At 38.1% G+C, this 24,078-nt stretch overlaps 1 protein-coding gene across 1 annotated transcript in view; it reads left to right on the forward strand.

Moving 5' to 3' along the window:
- The window catches only part of NALCN (sodium leak channel, non-selective), a 243,686-nt gene that overhangs the window by 212,038 nt on the left and 7,570 nt on the right, over window positions 1-24,078 (forward strand). The window contains exons 23-40 of the mRNA XM_062566808.1: window positions 314-370; window positions 741-861; window positions 962-1,093; window positions 2,895-3,062; window positions 4,765-4,869; window positions 5,568-5,674; window positions 7,700-7,820; window positions 7,906-8,004; window positions 13,520-13,613; window positions 14,152-14,258; window positions 14,656-14,730; window positions 17,369-17,488; window positions 18,592-18,660; window positions 20,119-20,267; window positions 20,513-20,606; window positions 21,451-21,583; window positions 22,093-22,208; window positions 23,298-23,455. Of these exons, the coding sequence (XP_062422792.1) occupies window positions 314-370; window positions 741-861; window positions 962-1,093; window positions 2,895-3,062; window positions 4,765-4,869; window positions 5,568-5,674; window positions 7,700-7,820; window positions 7,906-8,004; window positions 13,520-13,613; window positions 14,152-14,258; window positions 14,656-14,730; window positions 17,369-17,488; window positions 18,592-18,660; window positions 20,119-20,267; window positions 20,513-20,606; window positions 21,451-21,583; window positions 22,093-22,208; window positions 23,298-23,455 (2,025 nt within the window). The remainder of the gene's footprint in view (window positions 1-313; window positions 371-740; window positions 862-961; window positions 1,094-2,894; window positions 3,063-4,764; window positions 4,870-5,567; window positions 5,675-7,699; window positions 7,821-7,905; window positions 8,005-13,519; window positions 13,614-14,151; window positions 14,259-14,655; window positions 14,731-17,368; window positions 17,489-18,591; window positions 18,661-20,118; window positions 20,268-20,512; window positions 20,607-21,450; window positions 21,584-22,092; window positions 22,209-23,297; window positions 23,456-24,078) is intronic.

Genomic DNA, 24,078 nt, shown 5'->3' on the forward strand with positions numbered 1-24,078 from the left:
CTGGCCAAAAACAAAACAGAAAATTAAATCCTTGCATTAAATTCTCCTTACAAAAATATGAGTAAAAAAAACTAGCTAGTTAAAGAATCATTAGAGGAATCACAGGTATGCCATGATTGAAGTGGTACTAGTGATAATATGACTAACATTGCATAAATTAAGTAAAACTTTTACACACATTTAAAATTAAGCCAAGATAAAATTTATCCTTGATTTTGGATGTGAGTTACTTTGAGGTGATGGATGCATAGTATAATTATAAGGGTGTCTAAAATAGAATTTAAATGACTGAATCTTTTTTTTCTTTTCATAGTTCTAAAACAGATCCTGTTACTGGAGCTGTGAAGAATACCAAATACCATCAACTTTAGTAAGCACTGCAAAAGTAACTTCACTTGGTCATATAAGCCTACAGTATAAGTGTGTGAGCACACACATGCATATACATACATATATATGCATGTGCGTATTTCTTTTTTTTCCCCCAAAAAGGTCTTTCTTTCCGTGGTGGTATATGGGAAAGGGGATGAATCAGGAGAAGATATTTTGTCAGGCTTTTCTTCTTTATTTGCTTGTAACTTCCTTAGTTCTGGTACATATTTCTGTTATAGAGAAATCTTTGACATCACTCAGCTTAATTTATTTTTCATAGGAAAGTGCTTAACTGTATTTTAGACACAGTAGATATGTCATAGTACTCTGGGCATTTCTGTAATGGTTACCTTTGGTATTTTTCTCAGTGATTTGCTGGGTTTGGTTACCTACCTGGATTGGGTCATGATCATTGTAACTATATGCTCCTGCATTTCCATGATGTTCGAATCCCCTTTTAGAAGAGTGATGCATGCTCCAACACTCCAGGTATTGTTAGTAAATCATATTACATTTAATGAAGCACAGCCCCTTGTTTTTCTGCACTGCCTTTTACTAAATTATGACTGTTCTCTGATTTGATTTCCAGATTGCTGAATATGTTTTTGTAATATTCATGAGCATTGAGCTTAATCTGAAGATTATGGCAGATGGCTTGTTTTTTACGCCAACAGCTGTCATTAGGGACTTTGGAGGAGTTATGGATATATTTATATATCTTGTAAGTTTTTTATATTTATCGGAGTTTTCTGTAGCATTCTTAATTTTGATCTCTTTGGCTGTGCAATGTTTGGGAATGTTAAAAAAAATGTGGCTCAGAATCTTGGTCCAAATTCAGTAATGTAATTTGTGTACAAACACCACTGTTTTCATGTGCAGTCCTGTCAGCTACATGTACAAATGTTTTTTCAGACATCTACAGATACATTGGCATTTGGTAAGTGCCTGGAAACTCCATATCAGCTTTTCATTATATGGTCCCTTTTAAGTATTTACATGTTGATCTGTTTTATGTATCTGACTGCATTTAATTCCAACACAGGATCAAGATCTTTGCTCTTGCTTCACCATTTTTATGGAAGATAATCTTTATCTATTTCTTAGTTATTCATTGCTTCTTCCTCGCTCAACAGTTCTCTTGCTTTACAGATGTTTCAAAAGCCACTACCCTTTAACAGAAGGGTAATGGAAAGCCCATCTCATTTTCCCAGTGTTGCTGTAACGCAAAGAAAGCAAAGCAGCATTTTCTTGTATTGCATATTTCTATTTTCTCGGGAAGAAATGTTCCACTGTCTTTATTGTCTGGTATTCATTTCTCACATTTCATTCATATATAAGAGAAGGATTCCACTTTCTCTTCACTCATGACAATAAATACCACAGAATGTGTTATAAATACTGCTGAATATAGTACAGTATGAAATATTTTATAACTGAAGAAATTACTAAATAAAATTACTTTGATAGATTTAGATTAAATCTTTCAAAGATTAATCCAGACAGATGTGCTGCATAAAATTTGTCATGATCAATTTGTATCAAAGATTCCACTACTACCATAAATTAAATATATGCATACATACATAAAAAACTCCAACTGTAGTATGCATAATCGGGAAGTGCATTAGTTTCTTGAAAGCCTTCTGAATCTGTTACCAGTTTTGTTACTTCTTTGTAGGAAAATGTAGGGGGTATGTCTTGGGTACTAAGTGTGCCCAAGGTTTAATAAGAAAGTCATAAGCACTGGTAACTCTTTTTCTGTTTTGTTGGGGTGGCTATCTTTTACTGCTGTTGTTTTTAAGAAACCATATTATGTTTTTAATCATATTGGTGATATCAGCTTGATCCTCCATTTTGGGGTACATATCTCTTTGTAACGCTCTCATCTCTGCCTCCCTATGAAAAGGCTGCCTTTATGAGTACTTTCTAAAAGATTCAGACACAATTAACAGACTTTATAACAAATAAATAGATTGTTTCAGACTACCAGGCACGACTGTGCTGTTTGAAAATGCTTTGAAATGCTAAATACTCATGTGATAAAACCATGCTGTGACCAAAACTACTCGTACCTGTAACAGAGCGGGAGGAAGAACTGCTGAGGACTCTGTTAACAAGCTTTGCTAGTGATGATATTTCAGTTTCAGGATAGCATCTTTATTTGACGGGGAGAGAGAGAGAGATGAAATAGCCTTATCCAAGAACATAGCTCGTGTCCCTGCTCCAGATCAGCCAATTTGATTTCTTCCATTAGAACTGTTCCATCTGCTGAAAAGAATGAAATAGATTTTGAATCAAAGGGGAAGACAGAGGCTGAAGCTGAGGCCAGCTAGCTAGGACAGTCAGTCAAGGCACAGGAAATCCAAGTCCTTTTTCTAAATCAGGCTTTTTTACCTCAAAACTGAGATTTTAATCTAGCCTTTAATTTTTAAGGAAGAGACACATTTTTTTGAAGTTCTGCGTTGTTTGTAGGTCAAGTAAAACATTGTAATCTTTCCTTTTTCCTACTATGCCTCTTCAAGGTAAGTTTGATATTCCTGTGCTGGATGCCTCAGAATGTCCCTGCTAAATCTGGAGCTCAACTCTTAATGGTTCTTCGATGTCTCCGACCTCTTCGAATTTTTAAACTGGTCCCTCAGATGAGGAAAGTTGTACGAGAGCTCTTCAGTGGCTTTAAGGAAATCTTTTTGGTATGTGTCAGTTATTTTGTTCTTGTTACAAAAAGATGTAGAGGAGCAATAAGTTATCATTTTTCTGTAATATTTATGTTTTCTAATCTTTTCTCCACTATCCTGTGTTTACTTCTCTTTGAAGAACTGTATTGTAGCCAGCAGTACAGAGGACCACGGAATAGGTTAAAAATTCAGAATGTATATTACTCATTTCATTTATACTAAGTAAAACTGCCATAGTAATTATTTAATAAATGATATTATTTGTTCAGTAAATACTTTGTCATAATTGCGTACAGGGGCTACTGAAAGAAAATATACCCTCTATGCACAGTTTTAGCTGGGGAAGGAAGATGAGAGGTAAGATACGGCAGATCTACAAGAACAAAAGTAAGTCAGGCTTCAGAGCTGGAATTCGGAACCACCTCCAGTTTTTTTGAGGGGCAATCAGAGAAAATACAGTTGTTCATCACAGATCTGGATCTCATTCTTGTCTCATTGAATGAGACATCACCTCATGATGATGATGATTGTGCAATAATAGTAATAATAATAACAACAATACGGCCTGTGATTGCTTGTTCAGAACCTGATCTATTGTCATGGGACCCAAGTTTTCCTAAGTGATATGTGTCCACCTAAACAACAGATATTTTAATCTGTGTTAGGTCAGCTACGCTACGAAATACTTACAGTCAGTCAGTAAAGGAGCAAGGACAAAAAGTCCATTAGCCAATGCATTAGTCCATTAGCATTTCGTAGATGCTGTATCCTGTTAAAGGATTATTCCTTTTTGCTCAGTACTGTTGAGGCCACATCTGGAGTGCTATGTCCGGGTCTGGGCTCCTCTGCACAAGAGGGACATAGACATACAGCAGCAAGTCCAGCAAAGGGCCATGAAGATGATGAACAAACTGGAGCATAAGGGAGGCTGAGAGAGCTCTGACTGTTCAGCCTGGAGAGGAGAAGGCTCAAGGCAGATCTTATCAATGTGTATAAATATCCAGTCCAAGAGTGTAAAGAGATTGGGGCCAGACTCTTCTCTGTGGCAGCCAGTGACAAGGCAAGAAGCAACAGGCTGAAATAACGTGAAATTGATTCTGAACATAGGAAACTTTTTTTTTTTTTACTGTGAGAGTGGTTGAACACTGGAGCAGACTGCTCAAAGAGGTTGAGGAAGCTCCAAATCCAAGTCAAAACCCAACAAGATGTGGTCCTGGGCGACTTGCTGTAGGTGACCCTGCTTTGAGAAGGGAGGCTGGACTAGATGATGTCCAGAGGTCCCTTCCAACCTCAAGAATTCTGTGATTCAGTGGTTCTGTGATTTACATCATAACTTACTTATGCTTACCTTTATTGAAGCTATCCTGGAATTAAATATCTAACAATGGCTTGCTCAGGTTAATTAGTAACTCTGATGCAACAAAAGGAAAGAAGCACGTATTTAAATACTTGAAGGGTCTCAGTGAAGCGAGTGGAGATTTGCTGAACAAAATTTAGCAATATCGTACACTAAGGGCAAGGAAGCTTTGATCCCTATCTACAATTCTTATATGCTATGCTAATAATAATACTAGAGTGCCTGGTTACTTTATTAGAAGTTAAAGTAAAGCACGTATCATGAAAGCCCTGTCTCCAGGTTTGTGCAACCAAACAATCTGAACTCCTTTCTCAAAGTCTGCAGGACAAAAGTTTGACAAGTCTGACTTCATCTTTACAGGTTTCTATTCTTTTGCTGACATTAATGCTTGTTTTTGCAAGCTTTGGAGTGCAGCTATTTGCTGGGAAACTGGCTAAATGCAATGATCCGCACATCATCTCAAGGGTAAGAACTGCTTTCTTACATCAAAATAATAGTATGCTGTACCATTTCTGTCTGCTAGGAAAGCAAGTAGAGGCAGTCAGTGCTATCATAAGACAGATGGAGACTTCGGGCACTTGCTTGTTCAGAAGCAGAATTACAGAGGGAAAGTTGATTAAGGAGTGAAAGTATGAGGGTAAGGCTAGGTTTGCATGTCAAAAGAAAGGCATATTCAGATATTAGGGACTATCTGAAAAAGCTATCAAAATCATGCCATACTATCTGCAAAGGATTGGACATCGAATGGAATTAATCATAGAATATGACACCATTGCATTCCTAGATTGGTGAATAAAAGTCAATTGCTAGATATCAAAAGCACTGGAAATGCTATGAAAGTGGATTGAGAGAGTTTGTTGTGTTACTTTATCTCCATTTGGAGAAATACCATCATCACCCGAAGAGTGCAGTGGTCTTTAGGAAAGAAGTCAAAGGCTAGACAAAGAATGAATGACAAGCCCTCTCAGTCCTCAAAGGAGCAGGATTTTTTGGATCCTTCCTAAGCTGCATTTCTTCCTGTGTGTAAGGATCCATTGATATTAAGCTCAACCTGTAAATAACCTTTCATTTCTGTTTACATTGCTTCTGATTGTCTGTGCTAGCATCCTAACCTCTCCAGCAGACCATTATTTAATCTGATGCTGTGGTTTATTTTACTACAGGAAGATTGTCATGGTATCTTCAGAATAAATGTAAGTGTTTCCAAAAATCTAAATTTAAAGCTAAGACCTGGAGAGAAAAAGCCTGGATTTTGGGTGCCACGAGTCTGGTGAGTTGTTACACTTAGGTTCATCTTTCTTTAGAAACTCAGCTATTAGTCTAGAATATGGCTCAAATACCATAGTATTGTACAGCTGGGATGATGCAAACAAAACTGATAAGAAATGAACCCAGTTAACATTCATATAAATTTTATGATTTTTTTTTAATCAAATGACATAAAGGATTAAAAGTATCCAGTATACTTATTATAAAACTAGGTAGATGAAAATTTTCCAGTCTTAAGCTGCTGTGCTGTTCATAATGCAGAAAGGAAAAAGATTACCAATAGTTACTGTATGCAGAAATTTGACCTATGATTATTATTACAGTGAGAGTTATTGGCATGAACCAAGGTTGCCACTGCAGTGTATTTAATATTATTATCGAGACATAAATAGCATACTTCACCATCAGAACCCAAGAATAAATAGGGAAAGGTGAGACAAAGAAATGGAGGAAAAGAAATGGAAATCAACCTGCCTACAACTGTCCAGAAAATTGAAGAGCAAGTCATGCACAGAAACAGCCATTTCCTTCTGTATCTGTGCCTTCAACTGTGCCATACACATACCAGCAAGTTTATCAGCTGCTTGCTATTTCACATGTAGGGAATGCCTGTGGTCTATCTGGTGGAATAATACAGTAAAAATTATTTAAGAGGCAACATTATATCAATGATTAGTATTCTGATAGTCTGTTTAATATTTCCCAATACCCGAACACACACACAACAAAATCTCTCTTTAATTGCTTATATTTTAAAGTATGTTGGTTTGCACTTTGCAAAATCAGCTAAACAGCCACAATTATTTTAATTGACTCTTTGTGGGGGTAAAGAATGTACTAGCAGTGGTAGATTCAGAGCCATCCTACACTAATGGAATAATATGCTGTGATTTGAACAGTCAGTGAAATTGTGACATCTGGAGAACTCTTTGTTTCTGTGTGCTCCATCCAGACAAATTCTTCCTACGAGTAAGCAAATTCAGTCCACTTCAGCTTGATCCAGAAACAAGCAAAACTGTCTGAGTCAGCAAAACTGTAAACTTTGGGGAGTGTTTTGTTATTGCAGAAAAAATGTATTACTGCAAGGACATTCATATCACATGTTAACCATGTCTGGCCAGATTTTCAAGAGATTAATACTAGTATAAGGGCCACATTTTTAAGCAGCTGAGAGCTCTCTTTTTCACTGAATTGTTGGATTTTCAGGAGCATCTAACACTCAACTTCTCTTCTGGAATCCAACTATTTACATTTGTAAGTTCCTGAATAGTAACTGGACTCCTTAGAGTATCTGTCTCTGTAGAGGCAGGACAATATGCTAACCTAGCCCACAGAGGGTTCTTTTAATGTTCAGCTGGAAACATCTTTTCTGAGTTTCAATGAGTACAAAGCCCAGAGGATATGATTTCAGAAAGACAATAAGATGTGAATTTTCTGTCATAAAATTTTGCTTGGGACCATCAGTCCTGGTGGTAATGAAATAAAGAATAACATTTTATGAACCATCTTACTGACTTAGGAGTCTGGACCATTTATGTGGTTTTGAGATTTTCCTCATTCAGGTACATTTACTTCAGAATCTGGCCAATGCCACCAAATCAGTTTTTTTCATGAATGCTCTATTTAGCTAATTTTATTGGCAAAGCACTCTAAAATATAGCAAATTGTTATAAACTTCATGACAGTGATTCAGATTATAAGTAACAAGAAATAAAACATATATAGGAATCGAGAAATTATGCTGTACATGTTTATTGCTGTTGCTATTGCTTTATTATTTGTTGAAACAGAACTTTGAATGATGTGTTTCAGAGGCACCAACATTGCAAGACAGCTATTTAAATCTTAGTTAGGCTGTGAACAATAAAGGTAACAAATAGAAGGAGCAGCCTTATTCCTGGATTTACTGTGATATAATTGTATTTTAGAGTTGTATACATTAGACATTGAAGGAGCTGCAATTAGATGCCTCAGATGTAAGTACCAAGTAAAAAATATGTATACCTATTTGTATGTTTTATTTTAGGGCAAATCCTCGGAATTTTAATTTTGACAATGTGGGGAATGCTATGCTGGCACTATTCGAAGTTCTTTCATTAAAAGGCTGGGTGGAAGTCAGAGATGTTATCATTCATCGTGTTGGGCCGGTAAGAAAGCTTATTAGACTCTTCGGATTTTACAATACATACTTTGATTTGTTTTAATGATTAATCATTTTTTTCATCTGTTCAGATCCATGGAATCTATATTCATGTTTTTGTATTCCTGGGCTGCATGATTGGACTGACCCTGTTTGTTGGAGTTGTCATCGCTAATTTCAATGAAAACAAGGTACTGAATGAGGTGGTTTATGGTGTATGGAACTGACTTTGTAATAAACCTCAAATGTGATATTACACTATCTGCACTACCTGTTAAGGCTTCTTTTAAGGCTAACTTACCCTTTTTCCACCATACTGCAAGCCACATTTGCTGCAAAGTGCAAACCTGGGATTATAGCAATCCATCACATACTCTTTCAGAACTACCTGAGTTAATTTATGATTGCTGTGTTGACAGATGCAGGTTGAACCTGGAGCACAATGTATTTACAGATGCACTGGAGTATGCTCTTCTAGTTTGATGTAGGCATGCATGCAGTGGCAGGAAAAAAAAACATGTTACTGCTTGTACATGTTACAATTTAGAAGTCTCACTAGAGACCCTGCAGTTGCAGTATTTCAGATCCAAAGTAAAGCATCATGGCAGATGGCAGAGTACATTGTATATTTAATTGTCCATCACTCAAACAAAAAAGTGGCTAGCGTTCTAGGAAGGAACTGCAGTTTACACAGGCTTTGTAGATTACCCTTAAAAGAAGAAAACCCTGACCCTAAGTGACTTCTTACAGAACAATTCATGTCTACGCTGCTTAGAGATAGCATCTACAGTGCACAGCACTTAGTTTCACTTCTTTAAGTTTCCTGTGGTGCTTCTCTGGCCCCAAACCATAATTATTGACTTTTGTGATTTTTCAGTTCAAAATGCCCCCAAATATTGAGAGGTCTGTGTTGCAGCTAGCCAGATAGATTGATATTTTTATCACTTGTGACACTGGAGGGAAAGGATGACTGGGTGCTCTGGAGCTTGGGGTTGTCGGTATGCCAACACTGGAGCCAAACCAGGTGCTAACCCTGGCCCTACTAGTGCACAGCAGACTTTGCAGCAGACTCTGCTTTCAGTCATGCCCTTTGAGCAAGCCACTTTGCTCATTCAGGAAGGGAGCTGAACAGCAAATTACTATGTATCCAAGGTGGACAAGGAAGGCACCATGCATTGGGGTCAAGAAGGAAAGGAGCCAAATGAATAGCCTAAAGACTGTGCTTTTATGTTGGCATGATTCCAGTTTGCTTTGGTGAGATAAGTGCAATCATTCTTGGTGAAATACATAGAATGTATATATTTTTCATCAAGACTTGAGAAAAAGTAAGACATTTTATTTAAGTTACACTCCATTAAAATATTATTACTTAAAATCTTAAAATTCTTCCTTTAATGATTTTGCTGTATAGGTACGGTATATTTAGTTATGTGTGTTTCTGTCAGGTACGTAATTGTTCGTGAGGCCCTATTGAGATATTAGCTGAGTATTTCTATTTTACAGGTGGCATCTTCATTGCCCTTTATACTTCATACATGAGTAAATCTCCTCAGAAACCCCTTCATAGACACAAATATAGGCAGGAAGAAGAAATGTCACACTGCACTCTTAAGTAGCTTTCTACTGTAGTTGATCAAACATCTTTCTTTTACCTTGTTGAGGTGTGGTGCAGGTGGTGTTGAGTGTGAGGATGTGGTGTGTTTTCCCTTTGGTTTTGCATGTGGCCTGGAGTCATGAGTTCTGACCCAGATCTATGGGAAAGGGAGAGTCATCAGGAATCACTTGCTGCTCTGGATCACCTAGCTACACAAACCGCCATCTACTGCTGGCCATAGTTACAGGAAAAAAAGTACTGGAGGAGCTAGATCTTTGCTGCCTTTACCAGTATAGCTTTTATTATATTTTTATGACACTAGTGCCAGTGTCTCACTAACTGTTGTCAATCTCCTACACCGTGTTACTGCTCTCAGTTCCCACTCTTTCCGTAAGAGTCACTAACAAGATCAAATTCAGCCTATCTCGTGCAAAGGCACCCTGTGAGATTTCTTTCAGAAGTGAATGAAATATCTTTAACTCCTACCACAATATTCATCTTTTCTATGATGGTAGGCTATGGAATAAGATTCTCTGAATCAACCCACAGGTTACTTCTGAAATAGTTTATTCATAGTATCAATGTAAATCTTTCGCCAGTGTTTTGTTTTTAGGGTTGGAGATAGGAGCATTAAGTGGGGGGAAGAAGCCTTTAATTATGTGTGAATGTATCAGACTCCTATTTCATTCCCTCTTCCTGGATTTTCAACTTTAAAGACCCAGGAGTGCTCAAGCTCCTGCAGAAAGTGAAAGTTTATTTATGTTCACTGCAATTCAAAATGAGAGGGGGCAGGAAGGTGTGAACGCCAGGCTTACAGGAGTTGTGAGCTCAGAGGATAATTAAACAATTCATCTTAGCTCAAATTGCCCCTGCATGAGCTGCCAGCGTCAATATGGAAGTCTGAGGTCTATGGCCTGAACTAGAGTTCCCATTCTTTTTAGAAAATTATCTAATCTCTGTATTTATCATTTTGGGATGATTGTTTCTGCTTGTACGTTTTCCCCAAACTATGACCATGGTTTCAGATATGAATGTGCTATTCCCTCAGTTCCGTGTCTGAATACAGGGCAAGCTTTAGACTGAACAGGCACATCATGCAATATTTCTATATAATTTACATGTACTAAAAGTATAGTCAGGATAAATCATTCATGAATAATGTCATTTATTTTATCTTCTTAGTTGCCTCTTAGTAACCTCAAATAGCTGCTGTGGCATGAAACGATTCCTTTTTTCTGTCTTTTTCTTGAATTTCTGTTACTTTTTATGTATTTATCTACTGTGGGGAAAAGAAAACTTCTTTAGGATAAAATTGAAAGCATTAAGTTGGTAGTTAATTATGCAGAAGGAAAAAGTTTGAACATGACCAACATTCAAGTAGACTGAAACAATATCCAGGAACTGAAAAAATGCGAAATAAGATATAGAGAAGGTTGGCAGTTAGTCAAAAAAGGTAACAAAACAGTTCCCTAACTGAGGATAAGAGGCATCCTCAGCCTTTACCTTAATTATCTGGCCCAGCTACTGGTCTCTTAAGGAAATGCTGTCTTTAGAACGTTTATCATAGAATCACAGAATCAGTAAGGTTGGAAGGGACCTCTGGAGATCATCTACTCCAAGAGTCTTCTCTTCCCCAGGCTGAAGAGGCCCAGCTCTCACAGTCGTTCCTCACAGGGCAGGTGCTCCAGCCCTCTGATCATCTTCATATCCCTACGCTAGACTCTCCAGTAGCTCCGTGTCTCTCTTGTCCTGGGAAGCCCATAACTAGACACAGGAGATAAGGCCTCCTCAGGGCTGAATAGAGGGGCAGGATCGCCTCCCTTGACCTGCTGGAAACACTCTGCCTAATGCATCCCAGGAGACTATTGGCCTTCTTGGCCACAAGGGCACATTGCTGGCTCATGGTCAACTTGGCATCCACCAGCACTCCCAGGTCTTTTTCTGCAGAGCTGCTCTCCAGCAGGTCAGCCCCCAGTTTGTACTGGTGCCTAGGGTTATTTCTCCCTAGGTGCAGGACCCTGCCCTTGCCCTTGTTGAACCTCATGAGGTTCCTCTCCACCCAGCTATCCAGCCTGTCCTGGGCTCTCTGAATGGCAGCACAACCCTCAGGTGTCAGCCACTCCTCCCAGCCTGGTATCACCAGCAGACTTGCTGAGGAGGCACTCCATCCCCTCATCCAGGTCGTTGATGAAGAAGTTGAACAGGATGGGACCCAGTACTGAGCCCTGGTGGACGCCACTAGCCACAGGCCTCCAACTAGACTTCATACCACTGATGACGACCCTCTGAGCTCTGCCTTTCAGCCAGTTCTCAATCCACCTCACTGTCCACTCGTCTAACCCACACTTCCTGAGCTTCTCTAGGAGGATGTTATGGGAGACAGTGTCAAAAGCCTTGCTAAAGTCAAGGTACACAACATCCACTGCTCTCCCCGCATCTACCCAGCCACTCATTCCATCATAGAAGGCTATCAGATTGGTTAAGCAGGATTTCCCCTTGGTGAATCCATGCTGACTACTCCTGATCACCTTCTTTTCCTCCACATGTCTGGAGATGATATCTAGATATCTGGAGATGCTGGAATGGTTCCAGGAATTGTGGGAGGGGAATCAGAGTTGGACAAAAAGATTTATATAACATGTTAACTAACAACTGTCCAAAAACTAAAATTTCAATTTGAGATATGCCATAGTATTTCATGTGAGCTGCAGCAACAGCAAGCCTAGGGACATAGGGCTGGAAAGTACCACACAGGACACTGGTCTGGGTCTTCAGCAATCTCAGCAACAATGCCCGAGCAGTTCTCTGCCACCTCTGTTTTACAACCCCTCGTGTCACTTCCACGGCTCTCAAGCACCATGTGTTCAACTAGCAGTGAAGTTATGATTGACTCAAATAATCTGGCTATTTTTCGACTCAAATCTGAATGCAAACACAGCTACTCCAGGTAATAGACTTCTTCACAGTTTTCTGCTCTATGATCCTCATGTAATAAACCAACCGGTGAAAACAGTAGTTCCGGATAAACAGATCTACTAACTTTGGCATGACTGTTTATAAAATTTACAAAGTTCCACTTTTTTGCTACTTTTTCTTTTTAATTTAAGGTTTTCTAAATGTTGCAATTTTTGGCCTTACTCAGATAATAGGCCTCCTTGTACCTGTCACCATCTGTGTCATCTTTAAGTGTACATCCTCCTCCCAGGTGCCATTTGGGGATGCAGCTCTATAAAGAGATTATGCCACTACGACAGGAGCTTTCCTGACCTTATTAGCAGCACGGCCAGTCACAGTTCCAGAGCCTACACATGCCAATGCCAAGGCAGATGCCTGGAGAGCATCTCACCCCTTGCCCAGCTTAGTGCCTCCAGTGTGAACTGGAGAAGCATCCAGTGCCTGGGAAACAAACTTGTGACATTTACCTTGAAAAGGTCTCCCTTGTTTTTGTAACTCCAAATTCTTTCCATAAGATTTCACAGTTCTCTGAGATGATGAAGACCGTATTGTGTTTTGAAGATCATTTTAAATAAGGTTGAACTCTGTTTGGTTTCCTTGATTTTCCATATGTTACAAAAATACATGCATTGCCATCTACTGTCACCCTCCCTGACGGTGCATCTCCACCTCTCCTTCATGGAAACCCGTTGCAGATTCATAGCATATTGTTTTTTTTTCTTCATATATACTCCACTTTCCTACAGCGCATGTTCCTTGAGAAACTATAACAGCATGGACAAGCCACAGGAGTTTCTACAGCAAAGTCTAGACAAAATCGACCACTCTTTAAAACAGTGCTTCCTGGCAAATGATGTTCAGTCAAATGGAAGCCCTCCTGCAGTGTTTCACTGCCCACACAGGGCTGCTGCTACAAAGAGCAACAACCATGCCTGCTGCGCTGAGTCCCCGAAACTCACAGCTAATGCATATGGAAAACCTCTCGAGTACAGGCTAATACTTTGACTTCTTTACCCAAACACTGTGTTACTTAAGAAGAGTTGTGTATATAACTTTATTTCAGACACCAAAGAGGATGTTGTTTCCATGTTTACAGCATTTAAATGTTCTAGCTTTTATATGACAAAAGCTTTATACGCTTCTCTTTGTTTATTAAGGGGACAGCTTTACTGACTGTAGATCAGAGACGATGGGAAGATCTGAAAAGCAGACTGAAGATAGCGCAACCTCTTCATCTCCCACCTCGTCCGGGTATCAAAGATATTTTGATTTTATTCATGTTGAGCCCTAGTGTTCATAATTCCCCAGGAGTCTAAGATTCAAATTAAAATTGTAATCGTGAGGCCACTAGGAGGTTGTGCATAAGTTAATGTGGAAACAGGCTCCAACTACAGATCTCTGCATAAGGCTATTGAAATCAACCCAAAAAGGGTTGTGCTTCGATGGTTTTAGGATAAGCCTTAATGAAAAAATGAATTTTTAAATGAAATATATTTGCAGTTGGCTGTTAATGATATGAATGGAATGTATTAACCTGACAGCGGTTGAATGATGCACTTGCCCTACAAGTACCAAAAGCCTTCATGCAACACTGGTGTTCAGCATTTGAAATTACATGTTCAGAAGCCCTATTTGATGTGGGAAATTGTAGCAGAAAATTAGAAATGTATTTCGAAACTGGTCAAGGATTATGTTGCCATTAATGAACATGGAAAATATGTCAAGAAACAGAGAGAGAAAAATACCACTGTGTATTTTAACTCTTCTTCTTTAACTCTTTCTTTTTCAGATAACGACGGCTTTAGAGCTAAGATGTATGATATAACTCAGCATCCATTTTTTAAGAGAACTATTGCTGTACTTGTTCTGGCCCAATCTGTATTGTTGTCAGTTAAGGTAATTGTGTTTCTTTTAAGCATTTTATTATAGCAGTACTATATGTTTTGCATATTTCCTAACACCAGTTATATATCAATTGAGCCATTACTGTGGTGAATGTAGGGAAACATGATTTCCAGATACAGCAATCGCAGTTGGCACAGATCACTATAAATCAGTTGTAACTTGTGGAGCTGAATCAATTTCTGCCTTTTGATAGTCTCCTCCACTTCATCTCCAGTTAAACTCTAAAGCCATGAGAGAAGAACAGACCAAGATGCCATACCTGCATGAAGATATTTTAAAATGAAATCTATGCATTAATAAATCCTGAAAGAAAAGTTAAAACAGTGAATAGACTTTTAGTTCTGTTTGGCTTCTACTTTTCTGTCAGCTCATCTTGTTTGTGTTTCAGTGGGATGCTGCAGATCCAGTGACTGTTCCTTTAGCAACAATGTCTGTTGTTTTCACCTTCATTTTTGTCCTTGAGGTAAGGTAACATATTTCATAATTTCTTGAGATTAAGACTAACTTTTATATACTTCATTTTGACTTTAGGAATGTAATCTTCTTCTGCACTGTAGTTTTTATTTCAGAATATATACATTTGGGACTCTCCATCTTGCTTGTGTTTAAATGGGTATTGAAGGAATAGATTTTTATTTTGTTGTAGTGGTAGTAGTGCTCTACCACCTTGAGTTTTGGGTCCTTCTGATCATTTCAACCTGCATTTTTGTCGTGATGGAAGGGGCAAATCCCCCCCCTCAACCCTTTTTTACAGAACACCTAGGGTTAAATTCAGTCTGTATCGCACAAGCTCTGTCTGACACAGAGATTCTGCTTGTTCCATATAGATTTTGCTTGATCCTTCAGAACAGAGTGCATTAATCTAACTCTGACATCATCAAACTCCTAGCATTTTTTTTAATTATCAGCCATACAATTTCATTTTAATACCTTTTAATAAGGTATGCAAAATTCCAGTACTGTCTGTCTTCCACTGTGCAAATCTGGATTCCATGTGGTGACTGTCATCTATCTGTGAGAAAATGTTGTCACCACAATCAACTGTACAAGGTGTAGTTAACTTGTTTTCGTAAGACTTCAAACTAAGGACTTAAAACACATTTTTAAAAGGTTTTAAAAAATTTTTATAGATAAGGATATCCATAGTTTAACAGGGCACACACTTAGGAGGTTAAAGAAGATACTTTCTCTGTGGTTGGGTTAGTACAGAATTCTTCCATAAGTTTGTGGTTATTTTTGTTTTCAGTCCCCTCTGAATATCTGATACTGACCGCTATCACAAACAGGGTACTAGACTAGATTTCCCGCTGCTCTAATCCAGTATGACAGTTCTGTGTTCCAGTGATAGGTTTTGCCAGCAGTGATGAATAAACAATGAAGTGAATACCTTGTAGCAGCTGTAGATAGAGGCCACCCATGTGGGTTGTTTTTTTTTTTTTTTTTTTCTCTCTACCCAGGAGAAATCAATATCCCATGAGACAAGGAGGAAACCCAGAAAAGTCTGATCTGTATCATAAATAGACAGGTTTTAATTTACCTAATAACTATGTCTTTAAAAATCCTTTTATTCTACAAACAAATACTCCTGTAGAATTTCAAAGGAACTGTGTCAGAGCCAAGAAAAATCTGTTGACTCTCTCAGTAGGCAGGCTGTGACATTGTGAGTGCACACAATTTATGGAGAAAGGAAGTAAAAATAAATAGAATTATACAAAAAATTCTCATGATTTTAGTCCAAAACCAAGTCTCACTGTAGAAGTATTTGCAGATAAAATGGTTTAGCAGTCACCTAACTTACCGTCTCTGTGTTTCTAAGAAAGACAATAAGTTAAAGCTCATTTTGCTAGACAGCAGAAAGAGAGACTTTAAGGGGAGCTATACAAATCTTATAGCATTTTATTCTTTTATAGAATTTAATTATATTTTTATATCTATTTTTTAACCTTAATCTTGGTCATCGAAGAGGGGTTTGGAGCCCCCTCCTGCTACTCATAAGCACCTCCTACTTTCACTGACATAAATGCAAACCATCTGAACTGAGGGTGGTTTATAGCAGAGACCTGCCAAGCAAGTTCCTACAGCTTAGCAGCCAAATAAATGCAGCTTCCTGCCTAGGATTTTCCCTAATTCAGTATGCTCATGTTGACATAGTATTTGAGAGGCCCAAGGCTATCTGCATAGCTAAAGGTGGCACTGAGTCCAGTCTAAAGATCCTGATTCAGTCTTAAACCTATACTACTTACATTAGTGTGTGTGATACAGAAGAATACGACAGGTGTAGAATAGGAAAAATTTAGAGATCTCACATCTTTTTCACAACACTGATGATCAAAAATAGTGAGATGTAATTGTGTAATCACAAGGTGTGATACTCAGTTCAAGAATACAGACACCTAAATGTGAATGTTTAAAGTCAACATGAGGTAGGTGTTTAAGTGATCAAGGGAAATGTAGGGTGGGATTCAGTTGCCTAAACAACTGAAGTCTGCAAAATCTACTTTAGATATCCTAGTTTATTCACCCTTACGTCCAACAGTTGCTGCAGGAGAACAGTGTTTTGCAAATCTTGTGTCATCCTTGCCAGCCTTGTGCAGATGTCTCAGATATTCTAGGGCATCTGAGCTAATTGGATAGAGGTGAAGCAGAATACCCTAAGGTACCTCAAAAGATCATTAGACTTCAAGAGAGCTCTTTCTGGGTGTTTAGACAAATGGTTACTTGTGGGCACCTGAACTGAGCCCAAGGCTCTATGCTCAGCAGTCTACACATTGTCTTGGCTTCCAGTCTGATTTAGCCAGGTGCACTCCTTCAGTAGTTGATGGAGAGAGAGACTCTTCCAGAATACTGTTCATCCCTCAGTCTCAGTCATCTGTGATCTTGTGCCAGTTTTCCTCCATCTAAGGAAAGCTTATTTGATCAGCTTAGTCTAGCTACTTAACATGTTCATGTGGGAAGTACTAGATGAGATGAAACCTACCTATGGACATTTGAAACTGTTTCATAAGATGAACTCAGTCAAAGACCTTAGAGGATAGAAGAGATTCTCTTAGTGAGAAATAACCATTTCCTCAGTACAACTGAGACATTGTCTTTATCCATAGGTCACAATGAAGATTATTGCCATGTCACCTTCTGGCTTCTGGCAAAGCAGAAGAAATCGCTATGATCTCTTGGTGACATCTCTTGGAGTTATATGGGTAATACTTCACTTCGCCTTACTGGTAAGATTTACAAAACACCATTTATTAAGCTTGATTTTATTTATTAAGCACCAGCAGTGGGGCCACTGCTGCACTCTATCAAAGTAAACGCTTGGGAGTAATATGGAAGTATGAATAAAACAAAATAACCTTGCTGCTAAGAAAGAATCCTTCTCATTTGCAATTATGAAATACAAAAGTTCTCTGACTGATACCAGGTAGAGTCTGTAAGCATTATAGAAAAATGAGGTCTTTAGAAGGGATGTGAAAAAGGAAAAGAAGGAACCTGAAGAGACTGGGAGCTCTTGCCAACAGGAGTCTTACGAGCAGCAAGGAAGTAGTAGCCATGCACAGAATCCGGATGGGAGCAGAGGACTGCAAGAAGGCAGAGGTTCAAAACTGCTGAACGGTACAATCTGTCCCCAAACCAGCATGATTCTGTCCCAGTGATTTTGGTTATAGGGCTATGTTTAATTCAAGAAGTTAATCAAAAGTTTCAGGGAGGAGAGAAGAGGAAGTCAACTATCCATCCACCCCACTTCAGGCTTTTACAGGAGGCTCCTTTCCTTGTTCCCTTGTTTGTGAGAGGCACATTTTCCTTGTCACCAGGAATGAGAAGGGATTGTTGGTGCTTATCACCAGTCACTGGTTGTGGAAGTGACCACCCCATAATGGTTGGGGGTTTCTCTGTTGTCTACCTCAAGCTCTGTTTGGAGGAAAAGCTGCCTTGTATGACTAGCCCTTCATCCCTGACATCCTCAGTTTGCTCCCTGATGCTAAGTAGCTTGGAAAGCCAGTGGAGCTTCTGTAAGCCAGCAGCTGCCTAGACAAACAGACTGGGGCTGTTGGAAATAATGATTTCAGGCCAGCTGATAGAGGGCTGAGGGTTTGGTTTGATGCGTTGAGAGACTCGCTTAACGTTTTGAATTGTTAGAGCGTCTTCTGTTGTTTTCTTGTTGCACCACTGCTGTTATTGAAATATTATTGAAATATTGGTGCTACTAGTTTGTGTATTCTCTTATTTCATATACTAACTGCCTTCCATTATTTAAGGCTGATGAACCTGATTTTTCTGTGAGATCAATGGAGGATAATGCATTAAGTCCTTTGTGTTTCTGTTCCAGAATGCATACACATATATGATGGGTGCATGTGTAATCGTCTTCAGATTTTTCTCAATTTGTGGGAAGCATGTGAGTACCATTTAGGAACTACAGCCACTGCAGTGCTCATATATAGATTAAAAGAGTAGTTGCTTGGCCTCTCTACTGCACATTCTGTAAGGCTCCATTTTATACACCAGAAAAAAGGGAAGGCTTAGAGCAGCAGTCTCCAATTTCACATTTCTTCCAAATTCACTGTCTCTAGCAATTTATGTCGTATCACAGTACAGGATATATGTTCAATTAAAAAAACGCTGAGTGGAAACGCTGGGGTGGATACAAAGCAACTCATTTCTGAAGTTTCCATTTTGTCCCTGTTCGGATTTGTTCTGGTGTTATTGGGAGTAGACTGGCAGAATAAGCACAGGTGGAGGACAAACACTTTTGTTTAACAAGCAGTTCTCTTGCTGCAGAATTTCTTAGATTATGCAAACATTTTCTGTGAAGTCTAACATAGTGAAGTAAATGTGATTAAAAGAAATGATTACTACGGTAGGGCACAGGAGTTAAGAACAGGTAACTCACAGGGTTTGTTCAGTAAAGATAAGAAGTTTTCCTTCAATCAACTACATAAAGCCCATATAGCCTTGGAAGTCAAATGAAAAATCCTTGCTTCTCCTGTGCAGCCAGACCAAGTGATTGCCTTCAAAGCTTTCTGATTGATTCTGAAGTTTTTTCAATGTTTTAACCTAGTCATTTATGCTTTCATGTTAGAAATTGCATTTTTCTGCTGTGATGCAATGCGATGGCTAAAAGTCAGCACGAGTTGTCAGTTTTCTAAAGAATAGTGCTACCCTCAGTTTCATTAGAGGCAATTTTCTGTAACATTCAAAGCAGTTAAGGGTGTTAAATCTTGGGCAATAACTTTATTGAGAGTAAAATGCACAGTTTGCCTTTATGGGAAAGAAATACCTATTATCTAGACCCATTTCCAATATAATTCCTAGAATTATGCTATCTTCTTAAGCTCTTTAGTCAACTTGTATGAGAAATTAGCTAGTTCAATCAATCTGTGCTGATTTTAAGGAAATTCCTTTCCCTGTACTTTGACCCATTTCTCTAGGTGGACTGCAGTTAACTTTGGTTTCTGCCTAACAGTTACACTATTTCCAGATGAAGCAGCTTACTGCACCAGTATTTGTATAATGCTAATTCTGATATTTCTACAGTGTACTAATCCTAGAACATGGTAGTTATGGTTATGCTGTATTACCCTATATATAGCCTTTGAGGAGCAACATCTTGATCTTGTAAATTAGATGGAAAGGCTGATTTCTTCAACAAGTAAAAAGTCCACGAAATTTCAGAGCAAGACACAAAATGTTCAGTTCCAAGCAGACTCAGTATGTACCATTTCCCTGGGTTCATCCATTAGCTTATTTAAGTGAAAAATGTTTGTTGCCAAAATGACAAGTGCAATAGATCTTTTCACTTTCATCTCTGCTTTCCTGAATGACATCATGGATTGCTTTTTCTCTGTCCTTCCAGGTGACACTGAAAATGCTGCTCCTGACTGTAGTTGTCAGCATGTACAAGAGTTTCTTCATCATAGTGGGAATGTTCTTACTGCTTCTTTGTTATGCTTTTGCTGGAGTGGTTTTATTTGGTACAGTGAAATATGGAGAGAACATTAACAGGTACAGTATGTACTACCTCATGCAGATGTTCTTTAAAGAGCCCAAAAGATCAGATTCTGCTAGATAGAAGTTTATATTTGAGCTCATTCAGAAATTATTCATCCAGTGCTGTACCTAATTTAAGTTCAAAATAGTAAGAAAGTAGAAAATGGAAATGATCTAGATTTTTTTCTTGCCAACATTTTAATTCTGAGACAGGAAATGATATCTCTCTCTCTCTCTTTCTCTCTTTTTGTTTAAAACAGACATGCAAATTTTTCAACAGCTGGCAAAGCTATTACTGTGCTTTTCAGAATAGTTACTGGAGAAGACTGGAACAAAATTATGCATGACTGCATGGTAAATATAATACTACCAGAGATAAAGTAGATAAGGAATAGGTGACACTCTTGCAGTGTGTTTGCAATCTCTTAGCTTAGTACAAGGAATACTGTGATTGCCTTTATCTCTTCAAGAGATAAAACATTCACTAAACTTAAGAATATGGCACAAAATTTGTAGTTCCAATCATAGACTCATAATGCGATATTCCATGGGGCTAGGCTGTTATGTTATTTTAAAAATAAAAATAAAAATAGTTTTTCCAAATCAGAAGTGCAATAACTCACTTTTCCATTGTTATCTCTACTTTGTGGCAAGGTGATTTTTCAGATGACATTTGTCTTTAATGGCTGTCCTGTGGCTCATTCCAAGAAAACACTAGTTTTAATGACCTCAAAATTTGTCTTAGAGTCATTTTTCTCTGTCTGGGTAAATTTCTGACTATGGTTTCAGTTGCAATGAAAATCATATTATTGTCTTTCTTTTAAAAATTAATAACTAGGGAAGCTTTTTGAAAACCACCACATTTCAGAGTCCTGAGTTGTTTCTTTGCAGTGTCATAAGTGTACAATGTGCTTTGTATGTTTTAGTGAGAGCCATGTCTAGGCATCTTTTGCCATTCCTTTCTCTGCTTTCTAATCTTTGTCTACTGAAGAATCAACAACAAACCGCCCTTAAGAATCCAAGAAAAAATCTTTCCTCCTTTTCTATGAAAGGGGAACGTTCCACTAATCTGACGTTCAGCATTATTACTTAATTTTCAAGCTTTAAAAAATGTATAGTTACATTTATTGCATTGATTGTAGAGAAATAAAGAATCCTTTTCTTTGGTTGATTGACTTTGTTTTGTTTTGTTTTGAAGGTCCAGCCTCCATTTTGTACCCCAGACAACAGCACCTACTGGAAAACAGACTGTGGAAATTATGCTGGTGCTCTTATGTATTTCTGTTCATTTTATGTCATCATTGCATACATCATGCTAAATTTACTTGTTGGTGAGTGAAAATATATAATAACAAAAGCATCTATCTTGGAATGTAATATATTAGATTTGAGTCTGCTATGCTCTTTAGAGCATATGTTACTTTATCATGTTTTTGATACTTCTGTGGCATGGTATATGCTAAAACTTAGGAAGTTTGAGTTTGAAAGGTTTTTGAAAAAAGAGATGTGTTACATTTGTAGACTATAACTACCCTAAGGGATAATATTTTCTGAGCTTTTCTATCCTCTGGTTGACATTTTTCCAACTTCAGAGGAATTCTTCAAATAATTGATTTTAGAAGATACTAGAATAGTCATCTCACCAGCATTTAAGCTGTAGCTTTTGAGAAGTGAGATTCAAAATTCTCTTTCCCATTCAAAATTCTTGTCTCAACATTCAGCTAAGGGGATTTATTGGTGTGAGTTTGCACAACAGAATTCATATTCTGTTGAAATTCATTGTTGTTTACAAAGGTTCAACTCTTTGACTGTACCTAAATTTTGTTTTTGTGGTTTTTAGCTATCATTGTGGAGAATTTCTCGCTGTTTTACTCAACTGAAGAAGACCAACTGTTAAGTTACAATGATCTTAGACATTTTCAAATTATATGGAACATGGTTGATGACAAAAGAGAGGTAAGAAACTTGATAATGAGCACAGTTAATTCAGTAAATCTGCATTTTTCCTTGAAGAAAATGTAAGCCTAGGAAAGACGGAGCGTGTTGACAGAACTCCTTGAGCCATTAGTGGTATGAGATTTTTTTTCTGTGATTTTGAATATTTCTCCAGATTCTGAAAATTCACTGATCACGATCTAACGTTGTTCATGTTCCTTCAAATGCTAGCCTGTACTATTTGCCAGTGTGAAGTACACATGATAGCAAATTTGAAAACAAATATAAGTATTCATAGAATCAGTACCATAGCACCTTTCCTCCCATCTCCCAAAGAGTTATTTCTTTATCCACTGAGAGAAATTGTGACTGTGCTGGAGGCAGAAGTCGCAGTCCTTGCTAGTGGAGGTGGAGGGCTCTACATCCAGTGTGTCTGGAACGGACAGTATCTATCTCTCAGGTGGAACACATTATGGCAAAAATAGTTCCAGTCAAGTTCATTTAACAGAGCATAATAATTAAAGAAAATGGATACTGCAGTTTTGGAGGGAAATACTTTCACTTCTAATGTTTTAACAGCAGTTCAAAGTTATTGTTATAGGAAGTACTACATGTACTAGGTTGAATCTTAGAGCAGATGATCTTTGAAAAGTTGGAGAACTAGCAATATATTCCTGTCCCAAGACGAACATCGAAGGGGACAGTTGTACAGCAGGTAATAGATCTGACTGTGAATGTTTAAACTGTAGTTTCACTTCAGCTTTTCAAAGGCAGCTATTTAGGCATATAATTCTCTTTACAAATTGATGCAAACAGGGAAGCCGAATCTCCAAAGCAATGTTGTAAATCTCCAACAAAATGAACAGTGCAGATTCTCATATCATCCAAATAAGAGCAAAGCCTTCCATGAACTGTGACTGATCTACACGTGCCAAAGAGTTAGCTACACGTCGGTATTCTTTAGTAGTGCATTCCCATTGGCTTAAGTGGGCTAGGATTTGATGCAGAGTCTTCAGAGAAATAGTATTTCTCTCATTGGTCTAACAGAATGCCCGAGTTGGTGGTTAGATCACAGTAATAAGTAACCAGCTATTATGCAATTTTACCCAGGGGGTAATCCCTACCTTCCGAGTGAAATTTCTGCTGAGGCTTCTGCGTGGCAGGCTGGAGGTGGACCTTGACAAGGACAAGCTCTTGTTCAAGCACATGTGCTATGAAATGGAACGGCTCCATAACGGTGGTGATGTCACTTTCCATGATGTACTGAGGTACTGTGAGATTTTCTCTGAATTTGTATAATAGTTATAGTGCCCTGTATTTTTCCAGAGGCTAAAAGGTATTTGCAAGGCTTGGGAAAAGGCAAAATTGATAGCCACAGAGGCACTGCTGTTTTAAGTGTAATACAAAAATTAGATTATCCCCTTTTCTTTTCCTGCAAAAAATATTTAAGGTGCAAAACACAGGTCCTGGGGGGTAGGCTTCAAGAGGTGTTAATGTTTCTATTTGAGACAGCTTCTCTTAACCAGCAATCCCGTATTGTTCTTGTATCCTAAACAATGCAAAGTAGTCTCCTCATGTGTAGCAACTTGATAGTGAATCTGACTAGAAATAAAATAGAAGCAGGAACATTATCCAAACTTCTACACTTAAAAAAAAAACCAAAAATGTGAATGACCTAGTTGCCTACAGTTTAGGAACTCACTTACGTTGGGTACCTAAATATAAGTGATAGGATCTTCATTTGCTTTGAGCACCACAATTCCTTTCTGGAATCCTCTTACCATTTTTTAGCTACACTGCACATGCATAAATATTTTTGTGCTAAGTTTTTAAGTACATATAAGCGTTGATTTTCTACATTAAAATGTAAGGCCATCAGCATTTAATAGTC

This window comes from Rhea pennata, chromosome 1, assembly GCF_028389875.1.
Source record: "Rhea pennata isolate bPtePen1 chromosome 1, bPtePen1.pri, whole genome shotgun sequence".
NCBI classification, from domain to species: domain Eukaryota; kingdom Metazoa; phylum Chordata; class Aves; order Rheiformes; family Rheidae; genus Rhea; species Rhea pennata.